We start from the raw sequence: 24,703 nt of genomic DNA on the forward strand, positions 1-24,703 counted from the left end.
AGAATTAGAGCCTCTAAAAGGATGAAAAGAAAAATATGGCAATATATTCTCTGGGACCAATTTCAGCAAATTCTTACAGCATAGTCTTTGCCAAGGCTATGAACTCCAGGAAAGCAGAGAGCAAGTGTGTTTTATTGAACGCTTTGTCCTCAGTGCCAAGCATAGTGTTTAGCATTCAACAGATGTTTGGTAGGTTCTTATTAGACAAATGAATAAAATGAGTGAATTAATGTGGACATCTTTTTGGTTTATTTGTTTCCCCATCTTTAGTGCAGATTTATTACAAGACCTCAACAGTGCTTTACTTTTTTTCTTTTCAATATCCTGTTCTGCAGCTTCCTTGGTCCTTTTTGCCCAGAGGCCAAAGAGCCAGGTATTGATGTGGCAGTCTTGAAGTTCTCTTCCACCTTGGTGATGACTCTGGCTTTCTCCTTCTTACAGATATTCCATATGAACATTACCTGTCCTATCAGGGTGATGGCCAATTTGAGTTTTTCAGTATAGCTGGCTCCCTTCTTGGAGGCTGAGGGTTCATTCCTACAGGGGGAGGATGAGCTTCCAGTAGTACTCATACAGCTGTTATACATTGGCCTGCAGGGACTCAGTGGACTTGTTCCACTTTCTTGGATCAATAGAGAAATCAATGGTCAAGGCCAACTTCTTGTGGATACTGGCCACCCTTAATTTTTACAAGGATCACATCCAGGCAAATATCAAATTCAAATGAAATCATGAATAACATCAAACAAGAAAGGTCTAATGACACTTCATCCTTTCTACAATAACTGGGACAATAGAAAAATAATGTGAAATTTAATTAGTAACCTTGGACTGAGGCATCTAAAACCTTGGACAAAAAAAAATAGTATTTTTTTTAAAAAGGATACAAAAATAAATACACAAAAATACGGAATATTCAAAATAAAATATCTCTGGGTGGGGAAACAATCTAAGAAACATGTCAAAACAATGATAAAATAGGAGGAAAAACAAAGCAATTTCATGCAGAAATAACACCAAAATGAAATAATAGATTAAACGATAGCCCAGAATAAAATAATAGATACATAAATGTGAATATACAGTACTTAGAAACAGTGCAATAATCCTTAAATTAATAATCAGTTCTGGCCAAAATTATATCTGGCCCAGGTCAGGGTTGCACAGCAAAAGAAAGTCTGAATAGAGTTGGAAGTACAAAGAAAGCTAAAAAGAACTAGAAAAGCAGGCAGTGGTAAAGAGATTTAATAAGCCCGTAAGTACTGAATAAGATGAACAGCTGCTCCTCATCTTTTCTAACAAGAGAACAAGAGGAAATGGCCTTCAACTATACCATGAGGGATTCAGATTACACATAGATGGAAGGAAGAATTTTCTGACTGTGACAGTTCTTAAACACTGTAACAGGCTACCAAGGGGAGATGAAGATATCTCTTGAGGTCTTTAAAAATCAGACTGAATTCATCTGGATATAATGTCTATCATGAAGGTGGAGAGATGAAGTAGAAGAGCCTTCAAGGTCTTCTATTCTGATGATTCTGTGAGGGTCAACTCAATTCACTGAAAACTGCCTCCAGTTATGGGTTTAATAAGTGTAACTCAGAATAAAGCCAGATAATTTCTAAGTAGAGGTCTGAGTGCAAACAAAAGCCCTATTCAGTAACATGGAACTTGAGAGTTTTTATTTGTAATTAAGCAGAAAATTCATGAAATAAATACAGCCAGTAACCTAAGGATTCACATACACAATTTAAAAGTTTCCTCCTTTATCTCAACTGTACAAACTTAATCCATTGATGCCACTTGTCCAAAATGGAGCCAAGAACACAATTATTAAGTGGTAACTAAAATAACAGCAAACATACATGTTAAAATTCTATGCATTAAAGCTCACACTTTTTATTTATGCTGTAATTTCTCATTCCTCATTAAAGCCTTGTTTATTCTCCACCATCATCCCAAATGACATTAGCTTCATAGTTGTTTCTGATTATAACAGTGATACATACTTAAATACTAAACCATATACAAAAAATACCCCCCAAAATTCAAGGAAAATGTAGTCTACAATTCCAGATATATACTACTAATATTTTATTTTCTTCATTTAATTTATATAGATATTCTCTACATAAATTGTTTTTGCAAGCAATGGGATATTGTTTATATTTGTGGTGATGAACATGTCTCACCTTAATTATCATAAACATTTTCCACATTAATAAACACGTGTACACAACTATCATGTAGTAAATATATCGCACACCCATCTACCATCATTTCTAGGGGAATTCCCATCCCTTACATTGTATACTTCCCCACTATTTTAACACCACCCTCCCATCCCTTCATATATAGTATGGAAGAAATGTTTCGGGCCAGGTACAGTGGCTCATGTCTGTAATCCCAGCACTTTGGGAGGCTGAAGGAGGATCACGAGGTCAGGAGTTCAAGACCAGCCTGACCAACATGGTGAAATACCGTATCTACTAAAAACACAAAACTTAGCCAGGTGTGGTGGCACATGCTACTCACAAGGCTGAGGCAGAAGGATTGTTTGAACCAGGGAGGTAGAGGTTGCAGTGAGCCAGACTGCACTACTGCACTCCAGCCCAGGTGACAGAACAAGACTCTGTCTCAAAAAAAAAAAAAAGGAAAAAGAAATGTTTGGATTATGAAACGACACTGACACAAGAATAATCAGAGGGTTCCCCCACACTAACTATTGCCAGCTTAACATAATGGCCCCAACTCTAATGATTCTCTACTTTCTATGTCCCCAGTTACTTAATTCAATACACTCATGTCCTATTTCTAATCTCCCTAAAGACACTTGATTATAACTACTGCCTTATGGAAACTAGAGCTGTAAATCCCTTCCAGCATGTGAAGGCTCTAGTGAGGGAATACTAAGAAACTGCTACTTGGCCATGAGGAAGATGTATTTACAGCTCCTTAAAGTGACCTCTGTCCTCTGAAAGGAGAGAAAACCAAATCTGGGAAATATTTAAAGCTACTAATCTAACATCTGGAACACAATCAAGAGACTAGAATTCTCTGGAGTGGACTCTCTTTCCTCTTGGAACATAGGGCCACCCAATGGCACACATTTTTAGACCCTGAAGAAGACATCTGACACAGGATGATCAAAAATATAGCTGGATTGTAATAAGGCAGGTGACAGGGCTTTTGATCAAACAGGAAATCTCTTGCCACAAGACAAAAGCACTTGCTGGATAGTCCAGAAATAGCAAATCAAGCATCTGTGAGCCACATACAATATGTGCCCCTCGCACACACTGTTTTATAGCACAGGGTGCATTTGTCTGTAATTCCTCATCTTCGTTCCCTGCTGCTTTCAATTCTATGGGAGTGGTGCTGAATACTGATGAGATAATACCTCTTTCAACCTCTGGCAGACATTTTAAAGCAATTTGTTCAAGTACCAAGTACCAAGTCTGAATTTTTGTAGGCAATTTGTGGATCAAATTTTCTATCATCTTGAGGGCATTTTGAGTTTTAAATATAATGGCTTATCACGACCACAGCACATCTCCTTTAATTTGATTTATTTCACGTATTAAATAGAAAAATACACCTAAGTTACAGATATAGGCCCAAGAAATGCTTTGTAGTACAGATATCAGTTAGCGATTCATAATATGACACTGAATAATCTTTATTCATGAATAAACAGTAGTTAAAAAGAAAAATTAACTTTTTCTGTATAATTTCCTAATGCACAATTTGGATTTGGTCTCATTTTTATATTATTTATATGTATTATATATATATAATTGGAGATAAAAATTAATTTAGCTCTAAGAGAGAACAACATAACCACTTTCTTAATACATAAAAGCCAAATAACACTAGGTGTTAGGAACTTAATTTTACATGTTTTGCATTAGTTAATAAATATAACTTCATGTACAGAAAAATAATCTGTTTTAGTCAGCCTCATTTTCACATACATATATTAATAGTGGTAAAACCTTCACCATTTTTCATATACTCCGGCATATACTCACTAATGTCCATATAAAACAATCACAATGGTTGCACCAAAAAGACCCTAACTATGTTGGATAACTGTTCCCTGCTTTAGAGTTATTGGTTTAAGCAAAAAATTTTAAAAATCTAATGGATGTACTACTACTAATTATTATTATATATATCCCAGGTAATTATTTCAGACATCATTTTCTTTCTCACTATATATGTGTGTGTGCATACAAACATATACATATTATATACGATTCAGTGAGGATATAAATGTTCAAAGCATGCATTTTATTTCCTTCAAACATCTTATATATAATAGAGTAATAAAGGTTACACATTGGGCTAGCCTAGATTAAGATTTAGTTGAGAAAGCTCATAATTTAAAAAATACATTATTTTTTCTTCCTTATTTAGAAACTAAGAGGCAAAGCCAGAAAAATAAAAGGCTTCCAAATGTTTTATTCAGTAGCCACAATTTGTTCATCCTTTAAAAATGTTTATAGTATCAATTTTCAATAAATCAAGAGAAATGTCTCTATTAGGAGCCAAAACACATACCATTTGAAATAGGTGCCACTCACTGATTCCAAATAAGAAATCAATTATGCTTATTTTATTTCATGTCTCTTTTTAATTCATTATTAATCCTATAATTTGAGCTGAATTTTTATAACTATTTACTACCTAAATTTTTTATTAGTATTAATAGGTTTTGATCTTCAATAGCCAATTACTCCTTATTGTTTATAAGTTTGCTGGTGCCACCACATACTAATGACATTAAAGTGTTAATGTACTCCTATAATATACAATAGTGACTAATAATTTGGTATCATATTCAACAATGGCAAACAATGACAAATTCTATATGAACTAAATGCTATTCTACATATATTGGAAATTTAGAAATCATTAACTTAAAGCTCTAACAATATAAAGAGGGCTCTGCATTTTATAACACAAGCAAACTGTGTACATACCGTCCTTGAACATCATTCCAATCTCTCAGAAGCCTTTCATTTTCTTTCTGCAGGTGCTCATTTTTGGCTTGATTTTCTGCGATGGTGTCCAAGCAATAACAAATAAGTTCTCTAATGACTTCAGCCGGGTTTTCAACTTTCTCTAGATTGAAGGAACCAAGTCTGAACTAAAATGAAAGAAAAACATGGTTAATTTTGGGAAAATATCAAGATTTAGCAGCCTAGTTTTAAACATAACCAATTTTTTCTGAGAAGACAGAAGTGTAATAAAGATTTAAATACAGTGCATTTACTAGATATACAAACAGTGAGCAAAAAAAAAACTGGGTTACTACCTAAAGTTTCTTACTTTATCATACAGATCAACATAGAGCCCAAGAATAATTTTTGTAACTGTAAGTCACTCTCCCATCTCCTAGCAGAAAAAAAAGCAACATAAATACTGTATGAGCATACTACCATCTGTTTGCTAAAGCCTAATTTCAAGTCTGCTTATAATAAGAAAAGGAATTCTGTATGAGAACTTTTTTTAACTCTTGTTTCTGCTCATACAAATGTTAAAATGGAATAGCTGAGAAAGCTTTTTTATTGGAGAAAGCTCAAAATTTTGTTATAGCTAAAAGAAAGGTAGAGTTTTAGGAAACTAGTAACTACACAGTAATTACCGCTTTATCAAAGACAATAATTTATTACTATAAATTGCCAATAATAAAGTTAAGTACTTTTGCATAAAGGTAAAACTCTTAAAAATACCTTAATTTCTCTACTAAGGTACACTTTAAAATAAAATACCATAATAGCTTTAGCTACACTTATGGAATTCTGAAGGGAACACAGGTATTTCCCATTTGGCTGATAAGGAGGTTGAAACACAATGATTAGTAATAATGATTATAATTGTCCTTAAAATTAAAATTATTATAACAGATAACAAGTTATTATGATGATTATTATTCAGTTACCACATCTTTTGGTTAAAGTATAACTCAAGTGTATAAACTAGGATAAATCTTTACCATAAGGGAACTATTATCACATCTATATTACAGATTAGTAAACTCAGGTTCAGAGTAGTTATTCAAGCTATTGAAGGGGTAAAGTCAAGATCCTACTATGCTATATTCTTGTGCTGTTTCTTGGTAAGACAGTATCCCAACTAGACAAAAAGTAGAGAAAGAATTAGGTTCAGAACCTATACATAGTTTCAAAGAAAGATGCTAGTAGCACTGACTCAGTGGCAGAAGAGTAACATGAGAATTTTTTTATTTTTGTTTTGGGGTTTTGTTTTTGCCTCCTGGATTGTAAGTTTCTATTATGCTATTTATCTGATAAGAACATTTCCAAAAGCTGATGCTTGTAAAAAAATATTTCTATAAATATATTACAGATTAAAAAATATTTAACAGTGGTTGAGAATACTGAGACAAATCTTTGTTAGACAATTTACAAATAAAAGCAGACTTCACTAAATCCAGACAGACATCCACTGTGAAACTGTATTCATACAATTTGAAAAAGCAGTTGCATTTTCCTCATGCAATGAAATATGAGCCCATTTAAGAGGTATATAAGCTTAAATAAGAAAATTTTACCTACATAAAGAATAAATAAATTGAAAGGAAATTATAGATACAAAGTTAAATAAAAATGTCACCTAGGCTGGCACAGTGGTTCATGCCTGTAATCCCAGCACTTTGGGAGGCCAAGGCAGGTGGATGACCTGAGGTCAGGAGTTCGAAACCTGCCGAGCCAACATGGTGAAACCCTATCTCTACTAAAAATACAAATATTAGCCAGGTGTGGTGGCACAAGCCTGTAAACCCAGCTACTTGGGGGGCTGAGGCACAAGGATCACTTGAACTGGGAGGCACAGGTTGCAATGAGCTGAGATCATGCCACAGAACTCCAGTCTGGATAATAGAGCAAGACTCAGTCACCCAAAAAAAAAAAAAAAAAAAATGGGGGAAAAGAAAAGTCACCCTTAGAATATTATTGCTTTGAGTTTATACAAAGCAGGAGAAAGAAATAAGCTTATTTTATTTTAGGCAAAACATAAATCCACAAAGTGGTTTTGTATTCTTTCATCATCACAATTGTCAGGTAGCTTTGAGGAAGGTGAACAATTTTAGAAAGAAAAAGTTTTTTTAACACTTGAAAGGTCTAAGAATGCCAAAAGTATAAAGAATTCATCCCATACTTTAATCCTGAATAATCAGTAAAATACAAATGAAGAGATAAACACAAGTCCAGCCCTCTAGACTTCTATCTCAGATGACAAAGAAAGAAAGGACTAATTTTAAATCACTAATAACAACTTCTTTCAAAGTATCACTCAAACATACTGATGAAAAATTCCAAAACCACCTTAGATCTTTCTGTAGCTACTCAGTGTAACATAAAGATGGAATGTTACTTCTTCTTAAACATACACAACTATTCTTATTATAAATATTTTCTAATTATTGTCAACAGTTTCTGGTCCTTCAACAGACAAGGACATTTGTTATTCTAAACAATAAATATAAACTATATAGAAATTTAATCTAAGAAAATGATTTTACTTGAAATACTCAAATTAATTTTTTTTTTTTTAATTCTCAATAGTATGAGCATTTGGCCTGTACCCACATGGTTCACAGCCAGGAGCGGGAGGCACTCTTTCACCCTCACTGCTGCTCTTCTAGCCTGTGTACATTTTTACAGATGCAAGGGGGCCACATGCCTAGATGCACTGAACTTCAATATGGGCCTCATATCAGGATTAATAAATTGAGAAGTATAAAATATTTCCGTGTTCTATCGCTACATCCTGTTCATCTTTATTCTGTGCCACAGCATCATTTTAAAGCAGCAAATTAGCACAAAATCTATATTGTATTGTTGTGTCAATTTTTTTTTTTTTACTGCAGTTTCTAGTTCACCTATAAGGTTACTGTCACAGCTGTTCTTTATTTGTTAGTTCTGTCACTTCAAAATAAACTATAATATAAAACCATGATTTCAATTAGTAGAGCAAAGTCAGGAACCACATATTAACGACATTTTGAGAGCATGTCTCTTCTATTAGAAACAGACAAAATTAAGAGTGTTTCTGAAGTTAGCTCTTAATTTTATTAATAATTCAGAGTACACAGATCTATGTTAAGAACCTCAGTAAATCTATAATCTGCTAAGAGTTTAAGCTATGTCTGCATTTCTGTATGTAAAAAAGTTAAGAACAATTAACTTTTAAAATATTGATAATCGCAGTAGGTTGCATTAGTTGACTCTTAATGGTTATTCTAATTGAAGAATAAATATTTTTAGCTTTTTAAATTTAATCCTCATTAAAAATTATCCATTACAGAAAACTCATACATTTTCTTTAGCCAGGGGTTGTTTATTCTGGATATCTTTCTGTCAGTCCTTCAGGCCCAAGATTAAATGCCATACTCCCTTACCATCACCTCAAAGCCCAGGCCAAATTCTTTTTAACTAAGTTAGCCTATGTATTAGTCTATTTTCATATTGCTGATAAAGATACATCTCAGACTGGGAAGAAAAAGAGGTTTAATGGACTTACAGTTCCACATGGCTGGGGAAGCCTCAAAATCATGGTGGAAGGCAAGGAGGAGCAAATTACGTCTTACATGGATGGCAGAAGGCAAAAAGAGAGCTTATGCAGGGAAACTCCCATTTTTAAAACCATCAGATCTCGTGAGATTCATTCACTATCACGAGAACAGTGCCCGAAAGATCTGCCCCCATAATTCAATCACCTCCCACTGGGTTCCTCTCAGGACACGTGGGAATCGTGGCAGTTACAATCCAATATGAGATTTGGGTGGGAACACAGCCAAACCATATCAGCCTACATTGGACTCTCTAGTCTTAATATTTACGGTTGATAAAATTTTGATTATTTATAGGAATAATCCTCATTATTAAGAAACTATAACTATAATGGGATAGGTAAGAAATTTGAACAGTGATTCTGTCCAAATTAAGAAATATTTTAAGCTGTTTAAAGACATGACAGCGTTATTTATTGACTAGTTTAATTTAAACAAAAACGACAGTTAAAAATTGGTTAATAGCACTTGATACTATCATGATATATAGATTTGAAAATAATTCAACAGATGTTTTTTAAAGAATGTATGGTTATATACTCAGTTTTCAGGTTCTTTTAAATGGCCACATAAATAAAGCAATATACAGTATCAATAAAGCATACAAAATAAATACTATGAATAACATTAATTCCTAAAGAGTTATTTGTGGCCATTCTAAGGGTTTCTGAGGAGAGGAGATTATCAAGGTGTGATTTGACATTCTGTTTAAAACATAGCCACTACAGGGTTTCAGTTTCGATATATTATCAAAATAGACTAAATAAACTTGCAGAATTAATCTTCATTACTATCCTGGGAACCAAGATATGGAACTAAAGGAAAAGGAAAAATAAAGATACCTTGATGTGATTACTAGGTGAATAATGGCCAGACAGAATCTCTTTTTTTTTTTTTTTTGGAGTAAGTGCTTTTAAATTTATTCATATCAGAGAAAAGTTTAGCTGTATCTACATATATGTATACTAAAAACAGTAGTCTATCCATTATAGTTTATGATTTAGAATATGTCTATTGTAGATATAATACACAGTTGCATACATAGAGTTGTGATATACAGTTGTAAAATCTAGTAATATAGGAAACTGGTCAAGATATTTAAAAAAAAAAAAAAAAAAAGACAACTGAACTGTATTACCTTGACCTAGTTACGTTCATCATCAACTACAAGTTGATCAACCTTTTGTTGTAGTTTTGAATCAACTACATGTGTCCTAAGACTTTATATCCTGAACTCTTTGGTTTAGTGACTTTCTGAAATGTTTATTTTTTATTTTATTTTATTTTATTTTTTTCAGAGAGCTTCTTGCTCTGTCACCCAGGCTGGAGTGCATTGGCATGATATCTGCTCACTGCAAACTCTGCCTCCTGGGTTTAAGTGATTCTCCTGCCTCAGCCTCCAGAGTAGCTAGGATTACCGGTGCCTGCCACCATGTCTGACTAATTTTTGTATTTTTAGTAGAGACAGAGTATAACCCTTTGGCCAGGCTGGTTTTGAATTCCTGACCCCAAGTGATCTGCCCGCCTCAGCCTCCTAAAGTGCTGGGATTAGAGATGTGAGCCACTGTGTCCAGCCTGAAACGTTTGTTTTAGATTTAAATAAAGAACATCACAAATGCACCTCCTAAAGGGACAGTAACATATCTCAGTTGACAACTGGTCACACTAATCTTAAAACAGAACTGGAAATGAGAAAAGGATGCTGATAAGGACTCCTTCTAAAGAGATAAGAAAACTATATTTGTAAAACTACTAATCTCATCTTTCCAACTATATTATTGCCCAAATTTCTTAGAACTCATAAAAAATGCTTATACATCTCAAGCTGATCATATAATTAAGCAAGGCTCCATGTATTTTGGATTTTACAGGTTCTTAAAGTCAAAATGCAATAATCTAAGGGTGAAAAGTATGACAAATTGTAATTATAGTGCTATAAAAATTATAAGCATTTTAAGGCTATGTTTTATGATTTAACATTTTGAGTGTGTCATCTAAGAATTTTTATTTAGGTCTTAATAACTTCAATAGTCACAGTGGGAATCAGAGAATCCTTGAGAGCAAAAAACCCCCACAAAAGTCTACATAGTACAGAAATCTCAGAAGTTACTTTACATTGAAGGGCTATAAATATTCACACCATTATTGTCTTAAAGAGAGATGATGAGTCTTTTGGTTCATAAATATAGTTACATTTAGGGTATATATCCTGGCGTAATTAGGTGTTACAATTAAAAATGAAATATTATACTGTATGTGGACTAAACCAGCTAGAAGGCTTTTCCTACAATAAATACCTGGATTGGCCAGAGGGAGAGGGCAGGGGTTGCCTATTATTTGCCTGCTACTTTCTTTTTGTCAGGAGGTGCTGATGAAGAAAAACGAATTTGTGTTCTTTCTATACAGATTCTTGGATTCCCTGACACTCTTCCAGGTCTCATCACGGTATCTAGTCATATCTTCTCAGTGTGCTTCTCTATCATCTACTTGGATGTAAACAGTATTGTTGCCTGGAATAATTTCTTGACCCTCTTCTTATTTATACCTCTATAGATGTTGATAGGGTTATTCACAATCACAGCTTTCATTATTAAATATAAACTGAAAACTGTCAAACCTGTATCTCTAGGTGGGGCATCCTCTCATTCAGTTCACATGAGATCTGCTTGTTTAAAAGGATCTGAGACCTCCCCCTTCTCTCTCCCTTTCCTCCCACTCTGGCCATGTGACATGCCAGTTCTCCATCATCTTCTGCCATGATAAGAAGCTTCCTGAGGCTCTCAGCAGGAACAGACACTGACACCATGCTTCCTGTACAGCCTGCAGAGCCATCGGCCAATTAAACCTTTTTTCTTTATAAAGTACCCATTCTCAGGAATTTCTTTATGATGATACAAGAATGCACTAACACAGAGAACAATCCTCTTTACTTAAACTTATTGGTTTGAATGTTAATGTCACCCAAAAACACCCTCACAAAAACATCCAAAATGTTTGACCACATATCTGGGAACCATAGCCCTGCCAAGGTGACATATAAAATTAACCATCATAGCCAGCAAGAAACTGAAGCCTTCAGTCCAACAGGCTTCAGTGAAGTCCACTGTGCCAGTACCCACTGAGCCTGAAGGGAGATCCTTCACCTTGAGATGAGACCACAGCCCTTGCACAACACCTTAATTGCAGCTTACAGATGAGTCCTAGCAATGCCATACCTGGACTCCTGACCCACAGAAACCGTGAAATAATAAATGGTTATGGTTTTAAGCTGCTAAATTTGTGGTAATGTGTTACTCAATAATACATAATGAATACAAATATGCTTTAATTTTACCAATCTAAACAAAACAAAAAACACTCAATCCCATATCCCTCTGGTTGCTATTGTCTATTTTTCTGTTTCTGTCACAGCAAAACTTCTCCAAAAATGTATCTATTGTTTGTCCTGGTCAATACAGTAATCACTAGTAACATGTGACTCTTTAAATTTAATTAAATAAAAAGTGAGTTCCTCAGTCACACAAGTCACATTTTAGTGTTCAATAGCCACATGTAGCTAGTGGTTGCTGTACTGGACAGTATAGATATAGAATCTATCATCTTATTATTTTCTTCATCCCAGAAAGTTCTGTAGAATAATGTCGATCTATTTATTCAATTTATTACATCCTTTTCTCTCTTGAAATATATGCCAGTCTCATCTCTCACCATTCTCCCTACCTTTGCTGTGTCCTAGCCACTTGCCTTCTTTCTATGCTTGAATAGGTCAAAATACTGCTGAATGTGGTAGACAGAATGATGTTCCCCCAAAGATGTCTACAATCTAAGTCTTGAAACTTGGGCTGTTACCTTCCACAGCAAAGTGGAACTTTGTAGATATGATTAAGGTTACAGTCTTTGAGATGAGAGATTATCCTTCATTATTATCTGGGTGAGCGCCATGTATTCATGTAAATACTTAAAATTAAAGAAATGTTTTGGCTGCAGTCAGAGGGACAAGTGATGAAGATACACACATGAAGATGAAGATTGCTACCATTGAAAATGAAGGCAGTGGGCCATGAGTCAAAAATGTATGTGGTTTCTAGAATCGGGGAAAGACAAGGCAAGAGCCTCCAGAAAGGAACACAGCCATACAGACACTTTGATTTTTGCTAGGTGAGACCTATATTGAACTTTTATCCCACAGAACTAAAATATATACTCATGTTATCTTTGGTAAATTTATGGTGTTTTGAGGCACTAAGTTACTGTAGCAATTGAAAATGAACACACTGAATCAGGGTCCATGGGAGGCTGAATAGTAGCCTTACTCCCCCATGTCTGTGTTGTAATCTCCAGAACTTGTGAATATTACCTTATATGGCAAAAAGGACTTTGAGGATGTGATTAGCTTAAAGATCTTGAGATGGGGAGAGACAGAATCATGAATTAGCCAGGTGAGTCCAATGTAATCACAAGGGTCCTTATAAGAGAAATGAAGGAAATCACGGTAAGAAGGTGATGTATGAACAAAGCAGAAATTGGGAGTGATGTAGACATAAGATAAGGAATGCTGAAAGCCTCTAGAAATTGGATGGAACAAGGAAATCACCAAATGTGTGGTGCTTTGTTTCACCTTTAACAAAACCCTAACAAAGGGTCTTTGCAGATCCTTCCCAGAATGTTCTCCCCAAAATCCACATGGCTTTCTCCTTTACTTTATTCAATTCTCTGCTCAGTGTTACTTTTCTATAGATTTTTCCTCGGATTCTTTAACTAGGATCTAGTCATTCTAGAATTTTCCCAACAGTCCTAAAACGAAATGTTACAATACAAGGATTGAGAAACAATATTTTATAATCTTCATAAAAGTTGTGATTATCTGAAATTATCTAATTTGTAAATGTTTGTTTCCTTTCCCCACCCCAAGTAAAAGCTCTATGCTCAGCGTAGGAATTCAGAAATTGTTTGTCAATGAAGTGAATTAATACTTTGTCATATATGTTGCAAGTATTTTTCTGGTTTGGCAATATTACTTGCAGAGTATTTACATTTTAAAGTAGTTAAATCTAAAAATAGTTTCCTTTTAAGGTCTTTGTCTATCAAAGAAAGTAATTATTCACCTATATTTTTATTTTTAAATTTCTCTCTCCAAATATCTAACCAATGTTTCTTCACCAGTTATTTAGCAATCTATTCTCTCCTTACTCATCTGAAATACCATTATTAGAAACAAAGTATTTATGTATATTTAAGTATGTTCTTGAGCCTGCTATTCAGTCTCATTAGTTTCTATCCATTTACCAATAGCATGCTCTTTTAATTATTATAGCTTTATACTGTTTTATTATTAACAACTATAAGCTCCATCTCATAATTCTTTTTTTCAAACATTCATCATCTAGTTTTACCAAGAATGTCCCATGAAATTTTCACTATGAATTTCAGACAAATCCAAACCAAAATAAACAAAATACAGCAACTTAAAGAAAAATGCTAGTTTCACATGAGTATACTTATCAACAAACTAATTAAGTTACAGATATAAAATATATACAGTTTTTTATTGTATGACAATCATACCTTAATAAAGTGGCTTTCTAAAAAAATGCTGGACATGTGGTTTGAAACTACACTAATTTTCAAATTACTGTGAAAGGAATTAATTTCTTTCCAAAATGAATTATAAAGTAACATTGATTTTCCCCCACTTAGGACAATTTCATTTTTCATCTAATCAAGATGTCCCATATTTATGTCCTTTGGTTATGTTTTCCATTGTTTACTTTTGAATCAGACTTCCTATACAATGGCAGATAACACTATTAAATAATCAGTAAGTAGAAATATAAATGTAAGTGCCTACTCAGTCTTTTATTATTCTATTTAAGCCCTCGGTCATATCAAAACAATTATAGTATATGGGAACCTTAGAAATCTCTACTTAGAATCCCAGCATTGACGTCTATTTGTAGTGGGATCCTGAACAAGAAACTGTAACCTTTGTATTCAAAGTAATGATTTATCCCATAGGAGACTTGTGAACAATATCTAAAGATACTGGTAAAGGATTTTGCAAAGAAACCACAACAAAATAACATCTAAGGGTACAAAAAACTACACTCTCTTGAGTCAGTTTAAATTTGATTTGTCTTTTTAAAATAGTTGATTACTTTAACACAGTAGCATTCCACAGTGCCTATGAAAGAGAAAAATCTAACTGGGGCTAGGATCACTGTTTGCTGTTGCATAGATTCTGTTGCCCATAGAAACAGTGAGTAAGCAAATACTGGCCCAAAGTTATAATATGATAAAATATCATGCTATGGGATACTTAGAAACTGTAACTTAATAGAACGTAGTGTAAAATATTATGAGTAATTTTTTTCTGAATTTAAACCAGCTTTCTCTGTTTAGTAACAATTAGGTCTCTTATAACATTCTCCAAGAAAACTAAATTAAAATAGTATTTTTTTTTTCCCTGACGATAAAATTCTAGCCCCTTCTCATTTAAAAATGTCAGATATTTAGGCCAATCTCCATGACCCCTCCCCCACCCCGGCACAAATCACTGATCTGCACTTATTTCATGAAATAGCATGACTGGTTAAAAGGCATTAATACACTGACATTAAAAAATTTGGAAACAAAAAATTTTTATAAAAACTTACTATGTTAACTATAGGCCATTATCATTTACCATAAATGGATAAACTCAAAACTAGTGATCTTTTAAAAAAATCATAGAAGTATCAAGCATTTTTAAATTCCTAATTTAAATAAAATAATGAAACATCAAATTTTAATATGTTAATTTTGTTTTGTTTATTATTTGTAAAAACTTTTTCAAACCTTAATAACTGTCTTTCTAAATAATGGATTAAAAATTCTGTCAAATTTTTTCATTCGTAATTATTTATTTAAAAATTTTAAAAACTTTACTAATGATTTAATGCCAAATTTCTAAAAATCTACTTCAATTCAAAATATTCCTATGAAAACCTTATAATATTTACTTTGCTGTATAATCTTATTTACCTAGAGACAAGATAAAACTAATTATTGGTCTAAAAAACATTTTAAAATCTTCAAGGTGTTTTTTTAATAAGAAAATTGCCTATAAGGTAATTAGCATCTTTTTACCATCTTTTGCCATCTTTTTAACTTCTATTTTTAATGAAACTGAGAGAAACTAGGAAGTATGATAGATGGCAACCATGCATTTAATTGAATTTTCTTGCCAAAAAAAAGTAATAAAAAGTTAACATTGAGGTAGTTCCAGCTCAGGTAATGGCAAAGTAAGACTAACCCTCGTAAAGATAATAATTATAAACTCTGGACCAAACAAAACAAGCAAAAATCAACAGCAAAAAAACTATTTCAAGGGAATGGAAAAAAAAATCAAAGCACACAGAAACTGGCGGATACTCAAATAGGACTGGATCCATGTTTACATGGCTTTTCCTTAGAGGATATGCTCTAGCCCACATACTGAGTGCTAGAGCGTAGGTAGAAACCACTCGTACAGACTTGATGTGCCATACATACACACACACACACACACACACACACACACAAATAAATGAAAAATAGGAGACAAAATGTAAGACAATTAAGGGATCACTACAGGAAGCTTAAAATCGACACCGTAGAGTTACAGGAGACAGAATTTTAAAAGATACATAAGAAAAAAACTGCATAAATTGAAAAATATTTAAACATGGATCCACTAAGAACCTAGGACACTGGATTAAAAGAAGATTCATATCAAGATATAACATCAGTAATTTTTGGAAGACTTTGGGGGAAAAAAAGAGGATTCTAAAAGCTTTCAGAGCAATAAAATAGGTTACAAATAAATGATAACGGATTAGAATGGTGCTGGGTTTGTATAACAGTGCTGGATACCAGAAGTCAATGAATTAATGCCTTCAAAATTATAAAGACATATTCAAATAAGAAGCTATTTGAGGATATGTTCCATTACTGTGACAAAATAAATGAAGAAAAGGGAAGAGATGTGTCTTAGTCTGCTCAGGCTCTGATAACTAAATACCTTAGACTGGGTTTCTATAAACAACAGAAGTTATTGCTCACAGTTCTAGGAGCTAGGAAGTTTAAGATCAAGGGATCAGCATATTTGGCATCCGGAGAGGGCTTGTTCCTCATAGAGCACCTTCTCGCTGCATTCACACTTGGCAGGAGAAACAAGTTAACAGCTTCGCTCAGGCATCTTTTACAAGAGCACTACTCCCATTCATTAGGGCCTGGCCCTCAGCACAGAATCACCTCCTAAGAGCAACACGTCTTAATACAATCACATTAAGATAAGAGGAATTAACCTTCAACATATGAATTTGGAGAGATACAAACATTCAAACACTACAACATGGGATCAAAAAATACTGGAATTCAGTACAAAAGAAAGAAAAGCAGGATCTTCAAAACAATGGTGAATGGATTTGTACAGACTACCTAAATTCTTCCGTCCTCCTTCTTTTCCTTGTATTATTTTATATAAAGATTTTTGGTGACAGTTAATTTAATAAATTAGGCTTTAAATTACACAATATCTATATGTTTGGTTTTGGTGGGGGAGGTTTCCTGAATTAGAATATAAATTAATACACCAACAGTTAGATAGTATATATTTCTTTATGTGAGTGAGCATGAGAGCATCTTCACTTGAAGAAAAAAACAGTTGGATCCTGTTAAGCAGAAGCAGAAAACTGTTTTTGCTGTTTTGTATGGAAGTTCAAATACACAGGAGGGTATTAAATGTGCTGAGTAGCTGTGGGTTGTGCAGGTTATCTTGAAGGCCAGAGCAACCATTCTATACTGTGCTCATTAATGTCACCTGGTTTTCCCTTCTATTATGGCAACAGGATACACTAGAGGAGATGAGAGAGAAGGATGAGAAAACGAGAGGTTTTATTCCTGTTTGGGGGAAGGGAGTTTTTACTTTTTTAACATATATCTAATAGCATTGCTTCAGCAATGGTATTTTGCTTCAAATTCCTAGTTGTTTTGGCTCTCCTAGAATTGCCATATTGCAAACCTCAGCAATATCGATAGGCAGCAAACCCTTTTCAGCAGTCCATACCCTAGCACTACAGGCACTTCTGCTGTATTGCTGACTAAGCACCAACAGCCAGGCAGCACTCCCTTATTAAAAGGTCCAAGTTTGGGCTCCACTGGACATCTCCTGTAAATTCATTGGTTCTGGTGATGCCAATTTTTTCACTTCTGTTCCCATTGATTTGATGTGGTAGCCTGTTCCTGTAATCATTAATCTCTGGCTAACCTGTGTTCCCTTTTGGCTATTTCAATTCTCCTGGTATTTCCCTATATTAAATCTCTGTTGAAGTACTTATTCCGGTTTAGTTTCCTGACTGAACCTTGTCTAATACCAATAGTGAAAGGAGAGCTCAGAAAACAGGCATGCAGATGGCTTATAGACATGTCGCTCTAAAGTAACAAGGGCAGAGAATTCCACAATAAATACATACATAAAAAAGGAACTGATGCATTTAATACCATGTCTAAGTACTGAGACAAGGCTAATATATCTGTCAGAGAATTTGGATCTAAATTAGAGATTGATACACAAAAAACTGATATATGTTTTTCAAAAACTCTAGAATGTTTTTCAAGAAATGAAATGTTCTCTATATATCTCTAATGTTGATAATTAAAGAGTCATAATAAAATACTCAATGTTAATATAATCAGAAATTAAAATATAAAAAATTAAGCTATAACTATATTGGAAATTAAGGGAAGACTGAGAAGGTTTGTTGGAGGTGGTAATAAATTAAGAAAATTACTCGAGATCAGAGGAAGATGGCCAACTAGGAACAGCTCAGGATTGCAGCTCCCAGTGAAAGTGCAGAGGGTGAGTGGACGCCGCATTTCCAGACGGATTTTTATTGGCCAGAGACCAAGAGATTCCCAGGCGGAATCTTCCCAGGAGATTCCCACGGGTGGCCAGTGCAGCTGTTTCAGCTGGCGCAGCTGTTTCAGCCCGTGTGGCTGCTTTGCCTGCGCTGTGATGCAGCGGTTCTCCGTACAAAAGACACTGCTCAGGGTGCCCTCTTAGCTGGCAATCGGAGCCCTGAGACGGCAGAGAGTTGCCCATTCATCTGAAATAGCGAGCCAGGCCAGGAGATTCGTAGGCAAAAACACCGCCAGGAATCTTAGCACCACTGTTTCAGCCGGCTCAGTGAGTCGCGCCATGGGAGATCCTGGCACCTTTTCAACAGGCGACTGGGACACTGGGAGAGAGTCGACCGTTCAACAACAGCAACAACAACAAAAAAGACTCTGAGTTAGGGAGCCAGGTGATCTGGCTCGGCTGGTCCCACCCTTGCCCCCCCCCAACACACACACACACAAAAACTGTAACTGAAAACACTCTGGGTTGAGAGTTTCACAGCAAGCACAGCTGAACCCAGGACGGTCAAGGCTCTATGGGGGAGGGGCGTCCACCATTACTGAGACACTCCACCACTATGGAGGCAGTCTGACCATCGCTCAGGCAGCCCACCGTTGCTGAGGCAGCCTGCCATTGCCAAGGCAACCCACCACTACAGAGAGAGTCTGCCATAACAGGGGCAGGCCACCATTGCCAAGGCAGTTCTAACTACATCCATATAAACAGGACTGCAGGGAAGATCACACAGCAGCTGGGCGGAGCCCACAGCAGCTCAGCAAAGCCTCTGCAGGCAGACAGTGACTAGGCTGCCTCCTCACTGGGCAGGGTAGCCCTGAAAGAAAAAAAAAAGGCAGCAGCACAATGGAAACTCATAAATAAAGCCCTAACTCCCTGGGAGAGAGCACCTGGGGAAAAAAAAAAAAAGGGGAGTTTATGAATTCTGTTGCAGCAGACCTATACGCACCTGCCCAGCAACTCTGAATGAACAACGGAGCTCACAGCTCAGGACCTGAGCTCCAATAAAGGACAGACTGCCTCCTCAAGCAGCTCTCTGACCCCCGTACATCCAAAGAGTCACCTCATAAAGGAGAGAACAGGCTGACATTTGGCGGGCATCATTCTGGGACAAAGATAGCAGAAGAGGAAACTGGTAGCAACCCTTACTGTTCTGCAGCTGCTGCAGGTAATCCCCAGGCAAGCAGGGCTGGGAGTGGACCTCAGCAGTCCTACAGCAGAGGGGCCAGACTGTTAGAAGGAAAGCTAAGAAAAAGAAGTAACTTCAGCATCCACAAACGAAGTTCACTCAGAGACCCAATCTGAAAGTCAGTAACTACAAAGAACAGGTGGATAAACCCACAAAGATGGGAAGAAACCAGCACAAAAAGGATGAAAACACCCAAAACCAGAACACCTCTCCTCCTAAAAGGGATGACAACTCCTCACCAGCAAGGGAACAAGGCTGGATGGAGAAGGAGTCTGATGTAATGACAGAATCAGACTTCAGAAGATGAGTAATAAGAAGCTACAGTGAGCTAAAAGAACATGTTCTAACCCAGTGCAAAGAAACTAAGAACCTTGAGAAAAGATCTGATGAAATGCTAACAAGAATGGACAACGTAGAGAGGAATATAAGTGAATTGATGGAGCTGAAAGACACAACACGAGAATTTCGTGAAGCATGCACAAGCTTCAACAACCGAATTGACCAAGCAGAAGAAAGGATATCAGAGGTCGAAGATCAACTCAATGAAATAAAACGAGAAGGCAAGAATAGAGGAAAAAGAGTAAAAAGGAATGAACAAAGTCTCCAAGAAATGTGGGACTATGGGAAAAGACCTAATCTACGTTTGATAGGTGTACCTGAATGTGACGAAGAGAATGAATCCAAGCTGGAAAATACTCGTCAGGATATTATCCAGGAAAACTTCCCCAACCTAGCAAGGCAGGCCAATACTCAAGTCCAGGAAATACAGAGAACACCACAAAGATATTCCTCAAGAAGAGCAACCCCAAGGCACATAATCGTCAGATTCACCAGGGTTGAAATGAAGGAGAAAATGCTAAGGGTGGCCAGAGAGAAAGCTCAGGTTACACACCAAGGGAAGCCCATCAGACTCACAGTAGATCTCTCAGCAGAAACCCTACGAGCCAGAAGAGAGTGGGGGCCAATATTCAACATCCTTAAAGAAAAGAACTTTCAACCCAGAATTACATATCCAGCCAAACTAAGCTTCATAAGTGAAGGAAAAATAAAATCCTTTGTGAACAAGCAAGTACTCAGAGATTTCATCACTACCAGACCTGCTTTACAAGAGCTACTGAAAGAGGCTTTACACATATAAAGGAACCACCAGTACCAGCCACTCCAAAAACATACCAAATGGTAAAAAGCATCAACACAATCAAGAATCTGCATCAACTAACGAACAAAACAGCCAGCTAGTATCAAAATGGCAGTATCAAATTCACACATAACAATATTATCCCTAAATGTAAATGTACTAAATGCCCCAATCAAAAGACACAGACTGGCAAATTGGATAAAAAGCCAAAACCCATCAGTGTGCTGTATCCAGGAAACCCATCTCACATGCAAGGATACACAAAGGCTCAAAATAAAGGGATGGAGGAAGATTTACCAAGCAAATGGAGGGCAAAATAAAGCAGGAGTTGCAATTCTCATCTCTGATAAAATAGACTTTAAAGCAACAAAGATCAAAAGAGACAAAGAAGGACATTACATAATGGTAAAAGGATCAATGAAAAAGAAGAGCTAACGATCCTAAATATATACGCACCCAATACAGGAGCACCCAGATACATAAGGCAAGTTCTTAATGACTTACAAAGAGACTTAGACTCCCACACAATAATAGTGGGAGACTTTAACACCCCATTGTCAATATTAGATCAACCAGACAGAAAATTAACAAGGATATCCAGGACCTGAACTCAGACCTGGAACAAGCAAACCTAATAGACATTTACAGAACTCTCCACCCCAAATCCACAGAATATACATTCTTCTCACCACCACATCACACCTACTCTAAAATTGACCACATAATTGGAAATAAATCACTCCTCAGCAAATGCAAAAGAACAGAAATCATAATAGTCTCTCAGACCACAGTGCAATCGAGTTAGAACTCAGAATGCAGAAACTAACTCAGAACCGCACAGCTTCATGGAAAGTGAACAACTGGCTCTTGAATGTTGACAGGATAAATGATGAAATGAAGGCAGAAACAAAGATGTTCTTCAAAACCAACGAGAACGAAGACACAACATAACAGAATCTCTGGGACACATTTAAAGCAGTCTCTAGAGGAAAATATATAGCAATAAGTGCCCACATGAAAAGCAAGGAGAGATCAAAAATTGACACCCTATCGTCAAAACTGAAAGAGCTAGAGGAGCAAGATCAAAAAAACTCAAATTCTAGCAGAAGACAAGAAATAGCTAAGATCAGAGCAGAACTGAAGGAGATAGAGACACAAAAAACCCTTCAAAAAATCAATAAATCCAGGAGCTAGTTTTTCGAAAAGATCAACAAAATAGACAGACCACTAGCCAGATTAATAAGAAAGAAAAGAGAGAATAACCAAATTGATGCAATAAAAAACGATAAAGGGGATATCATCACAGATTCCACAGAAATTCAAACCATCATCAGAGATTATTACAAACAACTCTATGCACATAAACTAGTAAACCTGGAAGAAATGGATAAATTCCTGGACACTTGCCTCCTCCCAAGCCTAAACCAGGAAGAAGTTGAAACCCTGAATAGACCAATAACAAGGTTGGAAGTTGAGGCAGCAATTAAGAGCCTACCACCCAAAAAAAGCCCAGGTCCAGATGGGTTCACAGCCGAATTCGACCAGACATACAAAAAGGAGCTGGTAGCATTCCTTCTGAAACTATTGCAAATAATCCAAAAAGAGGGAATCCTTCCCAAATCATTTTATGAGACAAACATCATCCTGATACCAAAACCCGGCAGAGACACAACCAGAAAAGAAAACTTCAGGCCAATATCCATGATGAACATAGATGCAAAAATCTTCAATAAAATACTGGCACACCAATTGCAACAGCACATCAAAAAGCTTATCCACCATGATCAAGTAGGCTTCTTCCCAGGGATGCAAGGCAGGTTCAGCATACGCAAGTCTATAAACGTAATTCACCACATAAACAGAACCAAAGACAAAAACCACATGATTATCTCAATTGATGCAGAGAAGGCCTTTGACGAAATTCAACAGCCCTTTATGCTAAAAACCCTCAATAAACTAGGTATTGACGGAACACATCTCAAAACAATAAAAGCTATTGACGACAAACCAACAGCCAATGTCATACTGAATGGGCAAAAACTGGAAGCATTCCCTTTGAAATCTGGCACAGGACAAGGATGCCCTCTCTCACCACTCTTATTCAATGTAGTACTGGAAATTCTGGCCAGCACAATCAGGCAAGAAAAAGAAATAAAGGGTATTCAAATAGGAAAGGAGAAAATCAAATTGTCTCTATTTGCAGACGACATGATTGTATATCTAGAAGGCCCCATCGTCTCAGCCCAAAATCTCCTGAAACTGATAAGCAACTTCAGCAAAGTCTCAGGATACAAAATCAATGTGCAGAAATCACAAGCATTCCTATACACCAATAACAGACTTAAAGAGAGCCAAATCAAGAACAAACTGGCATTCACAATTGCTACAAAGAGAATGAAATACCTAGGAATACAACTAACAAGGAACGTAGAGGACCTCTTCAAGGACAACTACAAGCCACTGCTCAACGAAATCAGAGAGGACACAAACAGATGGAGAAACATTCCATGTTCATGATTAGGAAGAATCAACATCGTGAAAATGGCCATACTGCCCAAAGTAATTTACAGATTCAACGCTATTCCCATCAAGTTACCAATGACCTTCTTCATAGAACTGGAAAAAACCACCTTAAACTTCATATGGAACCAAAAGAGAGCCCGCATGGCCAAGTCAATTCTAAGCAAAAAGAACAAAACAGGAGGCATCACACTACCGGACTTTAAACTATACTACAAGGCTACAGTAATCAAAACAGCATGGTACTGGTACCAAAACAGAGATATAGACCAATGGAACAGAACAGAGGCCTCGGAGGCAACACAACATATCTACAACCATCTGATCTTTGACAAACCTGAAAAAAACAAGCAATGGGGAAAGGATTCCCTGTTTAATAAATGGTGTTGGGAAAACTGGCTAGCCATGTGCAGAAAGCAGAAACTGGACCCCTTCCTGATGCCTTACACTAAAATTAACTCCAGATAGATTAAAGACTTAAACATAAGACCTAACACCATAAAAACCCTAGAAGAAAATCTAGGCAAAACCATTCAGGACATAGGCGTAGGCAAGGTCTTCATGAACAAAACACCAAAAGCATTGGCAACAAAAGCCAAAATAGACAAATGGGACCTAATCAAACTCCACAGCTTCTGCACGGCACAAGAAACAGTCTTTAGAGTGAACCGGCAACCAACAGAATGGGAAAAAATTTTTGCGGTCTACCCTTCTGACAAAGGGCTGATATCCAGAATTTACAAAGAACTAAAACAGATCTACAAGAAAAAAACAAACAAGCCCATTCAAAAGTGGGCAAAGGATATGAACAGACACTTTATAGAAGAAGACATACATGAGGCCAACAAACATATGAAAAAATGCTCATCATCACTGGTCATTAGAGAATACAAATCAAAACTACATTGAGATACCATCTCATGCCAGTTAAAATGGTGATCATTATAAAATCTGAAGACAACAGATGCTGGAGAGGATGTGGAGAAATAGGAACACTTTTACACTGTTGGTGGGAGTGTAAATTAGTTCAACCATTGTGGAAGACAGTGTGGTGATTCCTTAAGGACCTAGAAATAGAAATTCCATTTGACCCAGCAATCCCATTACTGGTTATATATCCAAAGGATTATAAATCGTTCTACTATAAGGACACGTGCACACGAATGTTCATTGCAGTGCTGTTTACAATAGCAAAGACCTGGAACCACCCAAATGCCCATCGATGATAGACTGGACAGGGAAAATGTGGTACATATACACCATGGAATATTATGCAGCCATCAAAAATGATGAGTTCGTGTCCTTTGTAGGGACATGGATCCACCTGGA

At 36.1% G+C, this 24,703-nt stretch overlaps 1 protein-coding gene across 2 annotated transcripts in view; it reads right to left on the reverse strand.

Moving 5' to 3' along the window:
• The window catches only part of XRCC4 (X-ray repair cross complementing 4), a 276,417-nt gene that overhangs the window by 155,914 nt on the left and 95,800 nt on the right, over positions 1-24,703 (reverse strand). For both annotated transcript variants that reach the window (XM_032276749.1, XM_032276758.1), the window contains exon 4: positions 4,986-5,152. In XM_032276749.1, coding sequence (XP_032132640.1) covers positions 4,986-5,152 — 167 coding nt within the window. The remainder of the gene's footprint in view (positions 1-4,985; positions 5,153-24,703) is intronic.

Source organism: Sapajus apella, unplaced genomic scaffold (genome assembly GCF_009761245.1).
Source record: "Sapajus apella isolate SASKATOON/1434 unplaced genomic scaffold, GSC_monkey_1.0 scaffold1, whole genome shotgun sequence".
NCBI classification, from domain to species: domain Eukaryota; kingdom Metazoa; phylum Chordata; class Mammalia; order Primates; family Cebidae; genus Sapajus; species Sapajus apella.